Source organism: Talpa europaea (assembly GCF_964194135.1).
Source record: "Talpa europaea genome assembly, chromosome: 5".
Taxonomy (NCBI): domain Eukaryota; kingdom Metazoa; phylum Chordata; class Mammalia; order Eulipotyphla; family Talpidae; genus Talpa; species Talpa europaea.
Genome location: NC_140071.1, coordinates 14,996,949 through 15,011,099, shown reverse-complemented (window position 1 = coordinate 15,011,099; position 14,151 = coordinate 14,996,949). Strand labels below are relative to the sequence as shown.

The 14,151-nt window shown below is 40.4% G+C and overlaps 1 protein-coding gene across 1 annotated transcript in view; it reads right to left on the bottom strand.

Annotated features, from left to right (window-relative positions):
- Positions 1–14,151, bottom strand: part of LOC311171049 (cadherin-6) — a gene marked incomplete at its 3' end in the record, with an annotated part of 54,125 nt that overhangs the window by 18,321 nt on the left and 21,653 nt on the right. The window contains exons 2-4 of the mRNA XM_084233604.1: positions 6,451–6,745; positions 2,637–2,756; positions 468–635 (exon numbers count right to left, since the gene is read on the bottom strand). Coding sequence (XP_084089730.1) covers positions 468–635; positions 2,637–2,756; positions 6,451–6,745 — 583 coding nt within the window. The remainder of the gene's footprint in view (positions 1–467; positions 636–2,636; positions 2,757–6,450; positions 6,746–14,151) is intronic.

Genomic DNA, 14,151 nt, shown 5'->3' with positions numbered 1-14,151 from the left:
TACAAATGGATTAAATACATAGTTATTTCCATAGTCATATTTTTAGAAACAGTAAAAGGACAAATCCTCCCCTTACAAAGCTTTGTGAGGATTTAAAGAGATTATATGCTTGATTAAATTCACAAAACATAAAGTCACATTTCCCTAACAAATAGCAGCATGCTTGTTATACATGTGTCCTGCACAAGCAAATTTATGTCTGTGGTAGACCTTAATAAGGAAAAAGAAAACAATGGCCATGCCTTAATAACAGCCACATCAAAAATCGCTCAGCTAATTACCAACTCAGGACCATCAATGTTCACATTCATGGCCTGCAAGCATTGTCATCTTATTTTTAATGAAATGCTGGTTCTTACCAAGTTCAATAATTTTGATAATTATAACACTCACGAAAACATTATTCTTACAGTTAGAGATTTATAAAGTGCACTAAAAAAAAATCTCATTTAATTAAATATTCCTACTCTGGGGGAAGCGAGGTGGATTGTCGTTGACGTCAGTCAGCGTGATGTTCACCGTGGTGGTCCCAGATAATCCCCCCATCTGGCCGCCCATGTCCTTGGCTTGAATCACCACTTGGTACTGCTCCCTGTTTTCTCGATCCATATTGAGTAAAGCTGTCTTGATGATTCCTACGATAAGAAATTCAGAAGTGGGAAGGGGATGTATGAAAAATGCCTTATGGATCCACTTGTTTATGCAAACAAACATAGACTGTCACGCACAATATACAAAACACGATGCAGATGTCAGAGGGATGAATAAATACAGCCATTCTACATAAGGAAATTACAACCACATGAGGTAGGTACATTTAAATAAAGCACCTACAGTACAAGGAGAATAAAAAATAAGGACAAGTCAAATCCTACAGTATTATAGACTGTAAGTAATGTAAATAGTGTTACAGGATGACACAGCAAAATGTAATTTGGTATGTGGTATAACGTTATATACACTACGGTAGCTGCTTGAGAAAAGACATTTAATGGACTGTGAGGAAATTGCTAAGAAAGTCATACACTTGAACTGGCTCTTGAGCATCACTTTACTGAATTGGGAATTGCTCATCAAATATAGCCACCATAATGAATAGTCTGAGGATTTACTAAACCACAAAACTATGATCTTAAGAACACTGAGCATCAGTTGTCTCATAATTATCATCTTGTATGATCCTAGAGAATTTAAGTTTTCTATAGCTAATGTTAACATCCGTTCAACTGGTCCCAACAGTGACCGATGTTATTATCTCTCCTGTTAGGTAGTTATAAAATAATTAGTTAAAAGAACTTTTAAAAGTTTACTTAATCTCCGTGTAGGGTTTATGCTTAAATTAACAACATTTTCTCAGAATTCACTGGAGGAGGCTTTATAGCTTTCTCTGGTAGCACATTCCAGTGCTTAACAGCTAATGAAGCTGAAAATATCTTTTTTTATTTTTAACAAGAATACCTCAGACAACAGGTCAATTTCATTCCTATAGTCCTGATTTCAGTGAAAGTGCAGCTGCTTTCTGTTCTCCAAATAGCACTTCTTTATTTAAATACAGGAGATCACCTTAGCCTTTTGTCTTTAAGTTGGATAATTCTAATTTCTTATCCTCAATTGTTTTCAACTCAACATTTTCTTTCTCCTTGGGATTCTTTCCAAGTTCATTGCTCCTTAACCCATCGATTTCCAACTGGATATAGCCACCTAGAAAGGTCTTGATTTCTACCAACAATAATGGGATACTTGAAAATTATATAGCCACCAAGAAAGGTCTTGATTTCTACCAACAATAATGGGATCCTTGAAAATTATATGAAAGGAACTCAACTCTTATTATGATAGCAAGAATATGTGTACAGCTTACTATACAGTCCAAATAATGTTTTATAAGAAACATTTCATTATAATTCTGCATTATGTGAGTTTTTAGAGAAAGTACAGAAGAATGAGATGTGGAAAAAAAGGATCCCAGTAAGGCAGTATCCCAGTAGGGCTGTATCAGTTAGGACAGGCTAGACATAAAAAACAATGCAAATCTCAGTGGCTTAACACAACTAAAGTTTATTTATACTTCATATGCTGAGCAAGTCAGCAGGAAGTTCTGCTTGACTTAGACATCCAGGCTGGAGACTCATCTCAACTTTGGTTTCCATCCATGATCTCTGTGGTAAGAGGAATAGAACTCGGTGGGATCATGCAGCACGTCTGGAAGTTCTGCTTAGAAGTGATTAGCATCACACCATATTTTGTTAGCCCAAAAAAGGTCATGTAACTATATCTACATTCAGAGCAGTGTTGAGAGAGGCCATTCTACTAAATAATTGGAAAAGATGTCAGAGTAGCCCATAAACAATCCTACTGTCTCCCAGAAATAGTCATTTAACTTCATCCCAAACTGGAAGTGATTAAATAAGACAATGTACAGTTTTTCTTAATCTATCCTATACAAACACGATGGCTAAAAGATTCATTGTCAGGTTTCTTGAATGGTCTGGATGTCATGCTTACGAATGTATCACTGGTGTTTGGTAGATGAATCTAAAAATTCCATCATGCTGTTATTTTTATTAAAAAAATGCTAAATCATCTGAGATTAAAATTATAGACTGTAAAAAGGAAGCTCACAAAGGAATCCTAACCTGTTTCTGATTCAACTGAAAAGTAGGGCTGCCCCTGTAGGATGCTGTAGACGACTTTAGCGCTGTTCCCATATGTGGGATCGTCGGCATCAGTGGCAGTGACTTGGACAACAAATGTGCCTGCAAAGACAGAAACATAAATTGAAAATAAATTAAGGGTTTGTCATGTATCATTGATACACACACCTAAAGCGAAAGCAGAGTCTTACTTTTGTAGAACACTATCATGGCAAGGGAGCAGAGAACTTGAGTAGGATTCTGGGAATCCAAACGGCCTTGGACTGTGACAAGCATTTACAAACAGTGGAAGGTTTGGGTCAAAGAGAAGCTGGGAGTGATTATGACTTTGGGTGGAACTGATTTCAACCCATCACCAAAGATGAGATTTGATTGGATTCTATTCTTGCTGTGATGATTTCTTCATGCTCTCCAGGCCTAAGTCAGTCAGCATCTTGCATCACTTTGTCCACAGGGGTTGTCCAGTCAGGGGCCACTCATGAATTTGTTGGGAATTCTGAACATGAGAAGCTCCTTCTCCTGGTCTGTAATGAGCTCATATGGAACCTGCAAATGTGGGAGCTATTTTGTGACTGTGGAGATGTTAGCCTGAGGGCAAAACTGAACAGGATAGAAAATTACAGAGGAATAGCTGAACCCAAATCAAACCATGTCCAAAGACCTCTTATGTGACTGCTAAATGCTTTTATTGTTTGAACTGTTTTGAATTGGCTTTTCCGTTACTTGCAAATAAAAACATTCTAAACAATAAATCTATCTGATAATTATAAGAGGTTGAAAGGCCTGGAATCTTAAACAAGGTAGTTTTGGATTAAATAAAGAGTTAATTCCAGAATACACATCTGGAATCTATAATTCCAAACAATGATTGTAATTAAAAGCACAAAAAAGACTTTGATATTTTAGATCAGCATTCTTACTATAGGTTTCAGTCATTTAATAACCTTCAGAGTAACTCAAACTTATGATATTCCATGCAAATTTTTATGAACATTCCTATATGTATGCTTACCAGAAGAGAGGTTCCATTGATTTTACCTGATTCTCAAGGGGTCTTTGACTTCCAAAAAGTGAGACCCTCTAATTAAGATCATTTTATGACTGATTTGATATTCATATCAGATGAGCAATAAGCATACTCTAGCATTCTGCCCATGAAAAAGGCAGGGAAGTTACATTTACAGAATATTAGAATTTTTACCTTATTTTGTATTATCTAATTCCATTTATTGAACAAATATATTGCATTGTGTTAGAATTGGATGCTCTGGATGTAGCGTGTTGAGACAAAGCACCCAACCTTGTAATCTGTCAAGGGAGCTGGGGAGAATGAGAGCATCCTATGATTTTATTTTTATTTTTTTTTAAATAATAAATTTTATTGTTATATTCCCCATACAATTGCAACCCCCCCATTCTGACCCCAATCCCTCCCCTCCCGCCCCCCACCCCCCAAAAAGTGTCTCTGGTTCATAGTTTTTGTTGATTTTGATTTTCACTTTCTTATAGTTATTCATTTTCCTGGTCCCTTATTTAAGTATTCTAGATTCCTGCTATGAGTGAGACCATCCGGTATTTTTCTTTTTCTTTCTGGCTTATTTCGCTGAGCATGATCCCTTCCAGCGCCATCCATGTTGCTGCAAATTGCATGTGTTTATCTTTTTTGAAGTGAAAACGAGTGGAAGTCAACAAACACCCACATTCTTATTTGACATCAATATGACATTTGAATGTTTTTAAAATGTGATTATCTGAATGCTTTGAGTATCTATTAGGTGCCAGATATTGTATTAAGGGCTCTGCATCTGTTTTCTCATCCTGTCCTCATGTGAACCCTTAGGCATTGCATCTATAACTTATTTTTTACAGATATGGAACTAGAGGATCAGAGACACCAAGTCTGCTTTTTAATAGAGATAGTTTCAAACTTGGGTCTTTTTGATACATACATTACCTTTACAATTAGTAGTAGAATTGTACACAATCTATTGATTTACCATATTAATCTTATGTCTACCAATCACTAAAGTGTCCCTTAGATATCATCTGTATTTTGTTTATGAATTTTTAAAAAGGTTTCTTTGAGTCTCTTTCCTAAATATATAGTTACTGAAAACAACTGTCATTTCTACCACCATTTGTAATACCTTATCATTGTCCCACACTTTTATGTAATTTAAGATGTCTTTAGATAAAATAATAGTGACATGTTAATATTTGATAATGATACATTTGAATATGACTGTGTCTGTGTGCAAGTTAGAAAAGGACTTCTCTTCCTCAAGTCATGTTACTGCCAGCTACCCCACATACTTGTAATACAAATTTAATTCTATAATGGCTTCAAAAGTGAATGACACCTCCTGTAGTTATGCAGTGATAGTTTGCACATCTGGCTACTACTGCCCTGGGTGTTGTTGATGATAGAGAATTCTTCATTAATTCTTCCTGCCTTTTACCACCTGGAGAAAATTTATTTTTCCTAATAAAAATTCCCTTTGAAAGAATTTCAGGGCCTCCCGAGTGGCGCAGCAGGTTGAGCACAGCACTGTGAAGCTGTCTGCAGCCTCTGCAGCGTGGGTTCGATTCCTGGCCGGCCAGGGAGATTGCCACATGGCACGGCAGACCTCTCCTGCCTCGCCCGCTGCTCCCCTCAGCGGTGTACTTTGGTCCTTTTGCCTGTTCTGCTCCCCACTTTGTCTCTGGTGAATCCTCTCAACCTTCCACGCCTCTGGCCTGTACCCCAGCTCTTGTATAAAAATAAATAAATCTTAAAAAAAAGTGTTGTTCTAAAAAAAATAAATAAAAGAATTTCAGCCATTCTCTTCACTTTGGTGATGGCTTGTGATTTTTTTCTAACAAAACAAAGTATCTTCGAGTAATGACACGAGCAACTTACCAATATGAAAAATTTAGATGTTTCACAGTTATTTCTATGGATTAAGTATTTTCCAAGTCTTAGTACTGTGAACTGAAATTTGACTGACAGAATTACAGAAATGTGTTATATTATGTAACTTAACCCTTTTAAAATTTGTCAGACTGAAAATAAAAATAACCCTTGACATAGTTTCAAATTTGTCACTGATGCCTTTTAATGTGGCTAAGAGTGATGACAGTAGGAGTTGTTTTCTTAATTGAAATTCTATTTACCTTCTCTCAATCTAAACAAATTAAATGCACACACATTACCTTTAAAATTGAGAGGAGAATTGTGCACAAAATATAATTTGCCATCTTAATGTTATGAAAGTGCCTTAATTTCTACCAGTTAGTACAGGACTTTTCCCCTAGCTATCATCTACATATTTTTTTGTGAATTAAACAAAAAAGTTTTTTTGAAGTCTCTTTCCCAAATACATAGTTATTTAAATCGACTGTCACTACTCAGGGGTCTGGACTGTAAATTCAGTCCATTGGGAGATCCTTTCCTGCACCCCAATACCCATGTAGACTTAGAGAAATATGGAAGACTGCTATTGTTCAGTTCCAGAAATAGAGTGGGAGTTAGTGGGAGAAGAAGTAGCTGTGGTGTTCTCTTTTCTCCTTCCTACTCTCCCTTGCCACTTTTCATATCTTCATCAATAGAGGAAATGCTACTTTCTTAAAAATAATAAGACTTGAGTAGCATTAGGAGATGTGGGTGCACTTCCCAAAAGGTCATAAATGGGTTGTTTGAAACGTGATACTTTTGGAATTTTGCATCTAAATCCATTCAGTTCAGTATATATCAGTCATAGGATATTTTAGTTGATGCGGTAGAAGAGAAACTGTGATGAAACCACATCTCACTCACCCACTTCAGACATTTCGGGAACCGTGGCTGTGTAAACCTCCTTCGTGAATATTGGCTCATTGTCGTTGATGTCATGAATCTTGATGATGAATTCCGACTCAGGCTCCACGGGTCTCCCTGTCTTTCTGTTTATAGCTTGAGCTCGAAGGATGTAAACGGGTTTTTCTTCCCTGTCCAGCCTCTTGGTGGCCTGTATGTCCCCTGTGTTTTCATTGATAATGAAGAGATCTCCTGCTCCATCTCCTGAAAGGATATATTTAAGTGATCCATCTCCTCTATCCTGGTCTGAATGTAACTAGTATAGAAAAAAAAAATTAAAGAAAATAAAAGTCAAGCATGTGATCCTAAACTGTTTTTGTCTTTATGATGCACGCTATGCTAACTTTCATTCAATCTTTCTAAGGGATGCAGGTATTTTTATTATTTACTTAAATTCTCAATAGTAAATGCCATTCATTAATGAACACTTCCTTATAATCACAAACAATTCCAGAACTGGAATAGAGCTTGGAGAAAATTCAGGAATCCTTATTTTGAAGAAAGGAAAACTAAAGTTCAGAGCAATAGCAAGATGCCCAAGGGTAAATTAACCTGGCTGGAATAAAATTATTTTCACCATTTTCCAATTTTCATTGTAGGTTTCAGATTCTCTATATTTTCCTCCCCACCTTAATATACACAGACATACTAGAGAAGCAATATATTTTTCAGAAAAGGATTTTGGCTTTTGAATCTGAAACACGTGGGTACCTTCTGCCTTCACACTTTACTGTCATGGGGAAGTGTCTCAGGGAAGCTAAGTCTCCGTGAGTCCACTATGATGGAGTTTATAATCATTTTTTTTTAATAATATGTGATGTTTATTAATTTATTTACAATTCAACTTGACATGTTTTAGAAACATCTTAAGTGTGGCCATAAGCAGTACCTTGAAAAATCCTCTGGCTAGATGCAAGGTCACTTGGATAAGAATTTTCAGCCTCCCATTTTTGTCTCATATACAGAAAAGGCTCTGCTCATAAGAGCTAGCAGGCCTAAAATCGCATAGTCTGCCTTAGGAAGTAGAGGTGTTCTCAACTTTTCCACAGGCTGCATCAGCCACTTTGCTTTGATGAAAGACCTACGTGAGCACCTGTATTCACCGTTGGAAGTCACCTGCGTGGAGTTTAATTTTACGACAAAATCGGAAAGTCATTTGGGAGTTCAGGGTAGGTTTACAGCATCGGGGGTGAGGGGGGGTTGGGTGGGGTGGGTGGTCTGGCAGGCTGCGCCTGCGCAGGGAGGGTGGGGTCGCCAAGGCCTATCCTTCCCCGGGAGGACACTTTCAGCCTCTCAGCATCAAGCGCCAATGCTGGGAACTGTCTGTGAGTCTCTGAGCTTTATCTCTGTGTGGGGTAAGTGAAAAAGTATCAGGCTTTTCTGGCCTCCAGCCATTAGGATTGAGGATGGATCCCTGCGGTCCTGAATGCATGCCTGATGGCGGGCACCCGGAGTAGGGTGTGGGCATGCGTAAGTGGCTACACCTGTGCTGAGAGACTGGGCTTGCAAGGGCGGCGTCACGGGGACGCCAGGAGAACCACGAGAGGAGCAGAGAACAAGGCCACCAGAGAAGGCCGGAGAGCCCAGGTAGAGGCCTGCCAGCCTCCCGGCGCCCCAGCACCTCTGCCTGCCAGGTACCTGATAAATCCCAATAAAAGCCTGAAAAGCCACCGAGGGCTCCCAGACTCTCTTCTCCTTACCCCGTGTGCTCGGATCATAGAGATCCTGCCCTGTGTCCTCCTACTGCTACACTCTCTTTATTTTGTGTCCCGTTAGCAAGGTGTGCTCTGAGAAAAACAGAAGCTCCAGAAAGCTCGTAAGCGTGTAACACTGGACATAGAGGAAATTGAACACAAACGCCAACCGGCCTTAAAGTGAGGTTGTTCAGGAACTGACCAGGAGGCGCTGGCGTGAGACTTCACTTACCATCCACCGGCTGCAGGGATTGCGGGAAAGCAAGACTTTAATTTTGAAAGGCATATAGGTTTGGGCGTGTTGACAGGTTGTTTTGTGCACCTACCAAGAACTGTATGATAGGCAAATGTGTGAGGCTAAGAAGCCAAACCTTCTGTGTCCAGCACAGTGGCCCCTGCAGATGATGAACCTTGACCTTTGCAGGGAGGCAGGCAGAGGTAAAAGGTGTAATGCTCTGCATGCCCTGGGGAATTCAGAGTGGATGGGACGTTAACAAGGACGGTCATCCTCACCCTGCTGTGCACCCCAGCAGCCTGTTCCTCCCACCACCCCAGACTCTGACTGCTTAGCCTAACACACCTCCATCAGCACCTCTCTGCCTTCCACGGGCTCGCTGTCTTGTTGATTCTGGTGAGTGCAACTACAATGAACATTATTTCTCCTTTTTACAGGTTGTATATTTATCATATCATTCCTGCTTTTACTATATGTTAGGGCTATTTTTAGGTGTTATTTGGTGTGATTTCATAGGGGGCTTTTTGGGTCTGGGAATGCTCAGAAATATTTCCATGTATATTATGGTAATTGCTTCTTCATTTTATGGCATTTCAACTCAGAGGAATGCTCTGCTTTTGGATGGGACGTGGGGAGGGCCTGTAGTGAGTTCCCTGTTGTTGAGATTAATCAGACAGAGGTTCTGATAAGATTGTCACTGAGAAGGGTCTGGGTAAGTGTTGAATTAAATGAGTTTGAAGATATCATTGACATGGAAGAGGAAGCTCTAACTTGGGAAAACTAGCCCGAGTTATATGGGGACTAACCCCAAAGGTTATTTTTTACCATGCTGAATTCTTCCTTTGGTTCTCTTTTCCCACCTCAGCAAAAGTTAGAAGGCATCTTCTAATCTTTAGAACTTGCAATTTTTCAGTAAGTGCTTTTAATTGTGAACTGTTTTGAAACCTCAGGTATATGTGCCAGTTACATGGAGACAAGTTACTTTTAGCGGGAAGATTGCCATCTCCGCCTTACTTCAAGTCCATCTAAACAGAGTATGGGCTATGTTACAACCAAGACAATAACAGTAACTGGTAAACCAGCTCTCTGTCTTCTTGACTAGGTCCTGGGTGACTGAAAAGAAGACAGTTTAGATAAAAGAAATCGCAAGCCAGTAGACTGAGTTCCCCAAGTCCTGTTTGAACAGGTAGAATAAATCACTTTGGCCCACCACACTGACCAAGGCACCATACTAGGCAAGCGGTTACATCTTGACTAATGATCATCTCAACAATTTTCTGGAGGGAGAAGTTTGAGCGCCCAGAAGTGCAGTTGTTTGCACATACCTGGGCGTAACCCAACTGTAGAGCCAGCAAGGCACAGAGCAAGTCCTCCATCATCTAGGCGAATGGGTAAAGGAAAGCCCTGGAGCCCTCTGTGGCTTTTCAGGCTTTTATTGAGCTTTTTACCTTTTTGGTAATATGGCCCCCAGGTCACAGCGGGGTGGGGGGAGAGGGGTGGGGTGTAAGGGAAGGGCAGCAGGTGAGTCTTTACTCTTTCTGGGTTCTCTGGCGTTCTCTCCTGGTCTCCGCTTCTGTGGTTCTTTCTGCTACTCTGCTGGCATTGCCGTGATGCCACCCTTATAAGCCCAGCCTCGGCCCAGGTGTGGCCACCTATGCATGCCCACACCCTACTCCAGGTGCCAGCCTTCGGGCATGCATGTAGGACCCAGGGGTCTATCATTAATGCTAATGGCGGGAGGGTGGAAAATCCTGATCATTTTCACTTACCCTACACCAACCGAGAACAGGCTACAATGCTGCCCTCCTTCATCCTGCCTCATGAATCTACCCTTTAAATATTGCCTCCTAATTTCCTTCAAGGAGCCAGGCTAAATTCTCCTTTCTGGCCCTGGTTCCCGCATGCATGAGTCTCTGATAAAGCCTTGTCTTGGTCACCTACTCTTGGTGCTCTCTGGTGAATTCTCTGCCTTGAGGGCAAAGGACCTGCTCTTGGATCACAGCCTGTAACAAAAACACATGAAAATAGACTCTCAGAGCAAAGAGGGTGTAGGGGCAGGAAGGGACAGTGCAGAATTTCTACAATTTGAGCAGACGGGCAAAAGGAGGAGTCCTGGAGCCCTCAGTGGCTTTTGCAGGCCTTTATTGGGATTTACCAGGCACCAAGCAGGCAGGGGTGCCAGGGGCCCGGGAGGCTGGCAGGCCTCCCAGCCCCCCGAGAGTCCTCAGTCTTTCTGGGCTCTCTGGTGTTCTCTTGTGGCCTCTGCTTCTCTGCTCCTTTTGCTCTGCTGTTCTGTTCGTTCTGTTCTGCTGGCATCCCCGTGACGCCGCCCTTATAAGCCCAGTCTTAGCCCAGGTGCACCCACTTATATATGCCCACACCCTACTCCAGGTGCCCGCCATCAGGCATGCATTCAGGACCGCACGGATCCATCGTCAATCTTAATGGCAGGAGGGCAGAAAAGCCTGATACTTTTACTTACCCTACAGAGGGGCTCTGAAAACAATTTAACCCAGTCTTTCTAAAAGTGTATCCCTAGAAGATCATTTATGCAAAATGCTGTGGAGAAAGAGTGTTATCCAAAAAGTTTGGGAAGTACTTCATATTCTGCCTTTTTCTTTGAGCCACCCAGTGTCCATTAATACAGTCAAGGCTCTAAGTGCCTGCAGGTCTAACTATCCTTGACTTTGTAAATCTAGCTTTTCTGAACTTTCTTGTGCAAAGAATGCTTTTTGGGTGTGACCCATATCAGTATTCCCTTAAAACACTTTCAACACACTTTGGGAAACATGAGCTAACTGAATCCATCACTGTAGAGTCAAGAAAACAGAGGCTCAGTTTATGGAGTGTTTCCAGAATCGCACAGCTCATGTGAAAAAGTCAGAAGAGTAGAAGCTGAGCTCAAGAAGGGGCCTTGTAGATGATGTGGTGTCATCTCCTGGTTTTTAGAGGTAGGAAAATGTGTCCAATGCCACACAGCTAATGCTAGTTAATAGCAGACTGTGAGGAAGAGAGTATTATTCACACAATTAGTAGCCTTGAAAGCAATTTGGCAGAAATAATAGAAGATAAATGGGACCAGGGAAGAAATTGCTTAGAAGTGAGACAAACGCAATAAAAAATGTCAAACAAGAGCATTCCATGATTTGTGTAATATGATCTGTTCGGGAAACGTTGAAACCATGATTACACAGAAAGAGCCACTGGGGAAAGTTTAACTCTCCATCGTCAAATCCTAATGACCGTAGAGAGCTCTTAAAAAGCTATTTCATTAACTCATGAGTAACGAAACCTGCCTCACTGCTTATCACATCCTAGCTCTGGGGCTGCCATGGCTAGCAGCCTGGCACAATGCAGAGGGCACCCTACCTGAGCTCCAAGTTTGGGGCCTGTTCATTCTGCTTCACTCACCAAATCTAAGATCTGAGCCAATGAACCTCCCCGTGCCAGGGTCCTTATCAGTAAAATGATAAGTAAAATGATAAGGAAAATGATCAGTAAAATGATAAGGAAAATGATAAGGAAAATGATCAGTAAAATGATCAGTGAGAGCTACAGGGCCGGATTGTTTGAAGGCCAGAGACTAACTACAACTACATTCATCTCTGTGTAAACTTGGGATAAAAACACAGTATGTGTGTCATAAAATATAAAGCTTCTCCTAAACTTAAGATACTGTTACTGTTGGGTCTGAGAACATTCAAGAATTTTCCCAAGTAACTTAGAGTAATTGCTTCTTCATACCATTTTAGCTTCATAAGAATGCTCTTCTTTTGACTTTGAAAACTTTGTTTCAGGGATTTTGAAAACCCAATTTTTGCAAACACTCGGTATCTCTAAGGTAAAATCTGTTACCAGAAGCCAGTATTCTTCTACTGGTGGCTATTGCTGTCTTTCCATGTGATTTATTAGCTTCTGTATTCCACTAGATTATAGACTCCCCTTGGCCAGTTCCTTCATCACTTTCAATATGTAATTGTTGCACACTTAGTAGGTGAAGACCACATCTGGTCACAAGATTTATTCAGGTAAAAGTAATCAGAAACTTATTTTTACCTGTCAAGAGAGACCATTTTGATGACTTATAGAACAAACACCCGGGACAATATAAAAGGGTGATGGAGACACCAGCTCAGAGTGTGAGCAGGGATTGTGGTGCACATCCCAATTCTGATTTATCAATATTTGAAAACTGGCCCGGGGTGGGGGTATCTCTTCACTCAGGCATTGTCAGATAATAAAACAATTTAGCCTCCTCCCCCTGGAAGTGCAGTGTCTGCCTGTGACAAAGTGCACAGAGCAGAAACCTCCAGAAGCCTTTTTGTCTTCTTTCCCCACTTGCCTTCCCTCCCTTAAACTCCCCTGGGGCTAGTTCTTTTCTCTCTTCTTGGGGACAAGGGGGAACATAAGACATCAGTGCTAGAGAAAGCGATGGTGACAACCAGACATTAGGAGTTTATTGAGCACTTAGATTTTAATTGGATTTTTTCTTTTGTGATGTCATTCATCACGGCCACTGTAAAAGGCAGACGTTAAACAACAACAAATAAAAGGTTGCCGGCCGCCCGAGGCATGTTTTTACTAATTTCAGTTTAATGTGGCTGTTCCATTAAGTTTAATCATCTGGTTCACTTTTAACGATTCGCCATCACGTAAAAATTATCCACTTTTCTCAGAAAGTCACATCTCATCTGGGGCTGGCAGGACTTTTTACTACTGTACCTGTAGCATTTTGTTTCAGAAGGAACTCTTGGTCTTGGCTTTTCTTTTGATTTATTATTGCTTGAGAGCAACACCTTGATAAATAAATACAGGGATTTGGGGTGGTAGACATGGCTCTATGGAAGGCATCACCCCAGCAGGGCCTATTCTCAATGTGATCTCGACTCCCATTTAAAGATATCACACCGATTGCACATTTTTAGTGGTTTGGGAAGCTAGCTAACGCTGTCCCTTCCTCCCATCATGTGTCACAGGTTAGTACCTGAGTCAGTGACCAAACTGAATCTTCTAAGCATCTGCATATTGACACAGAAAACAGCACACATAGGGCAGCTTCTGTAACAGCTAAGACAGGCTTAGCAAAGGAATTCTGTGATTTTTTTTTTTTTTTTTGTGGAGGTGAAAATATGGATAACAGTTAATATACTATAGAGTGTTGTGCAAATGTTATGTGGCCTTTTGGAATGTCATGGTGGCCAATCCGAGGTATCGGAGGGTGGTCACAACAGCTGAGGTGAAAAGATGTCTGATTGGGGTTGAGGTAGAGGTGCTGGAATCACAGAAGAGCGAACTTTTGTGCTAAATAGGCTGAATATTCTCAGGTCAGAAAGTAAATCTACAGTCAATCAGATTAGAACAAATTGAGGTTAGCTGAATTCAGTATATATGTATGTAAGCTATATATACATACATCTCATGCGTACATAATGCTAGTAAATGTATGGTAATGCTAATAAATTCATGTATGTATGTATATATATAAAATGCTAGTAAATATATTTAACATGCAGACTGAAGAGCTGGCAGGATAGAGTTTATGCAGGAAGAAACTGAACTTTGAAAGAATTAGAAGTAGATTCTGTTTTAAAGATTATAGGATTAGGTAATAAAAATGTCTTTTGATAAAATTTTATTACATATTTTGATGCGCTATTTTGCATATTATTGATTTGGCACAAGCTAACTTATGATTATTTTACAAACTGAAAAGCTGATGGTAGCATGTTATTG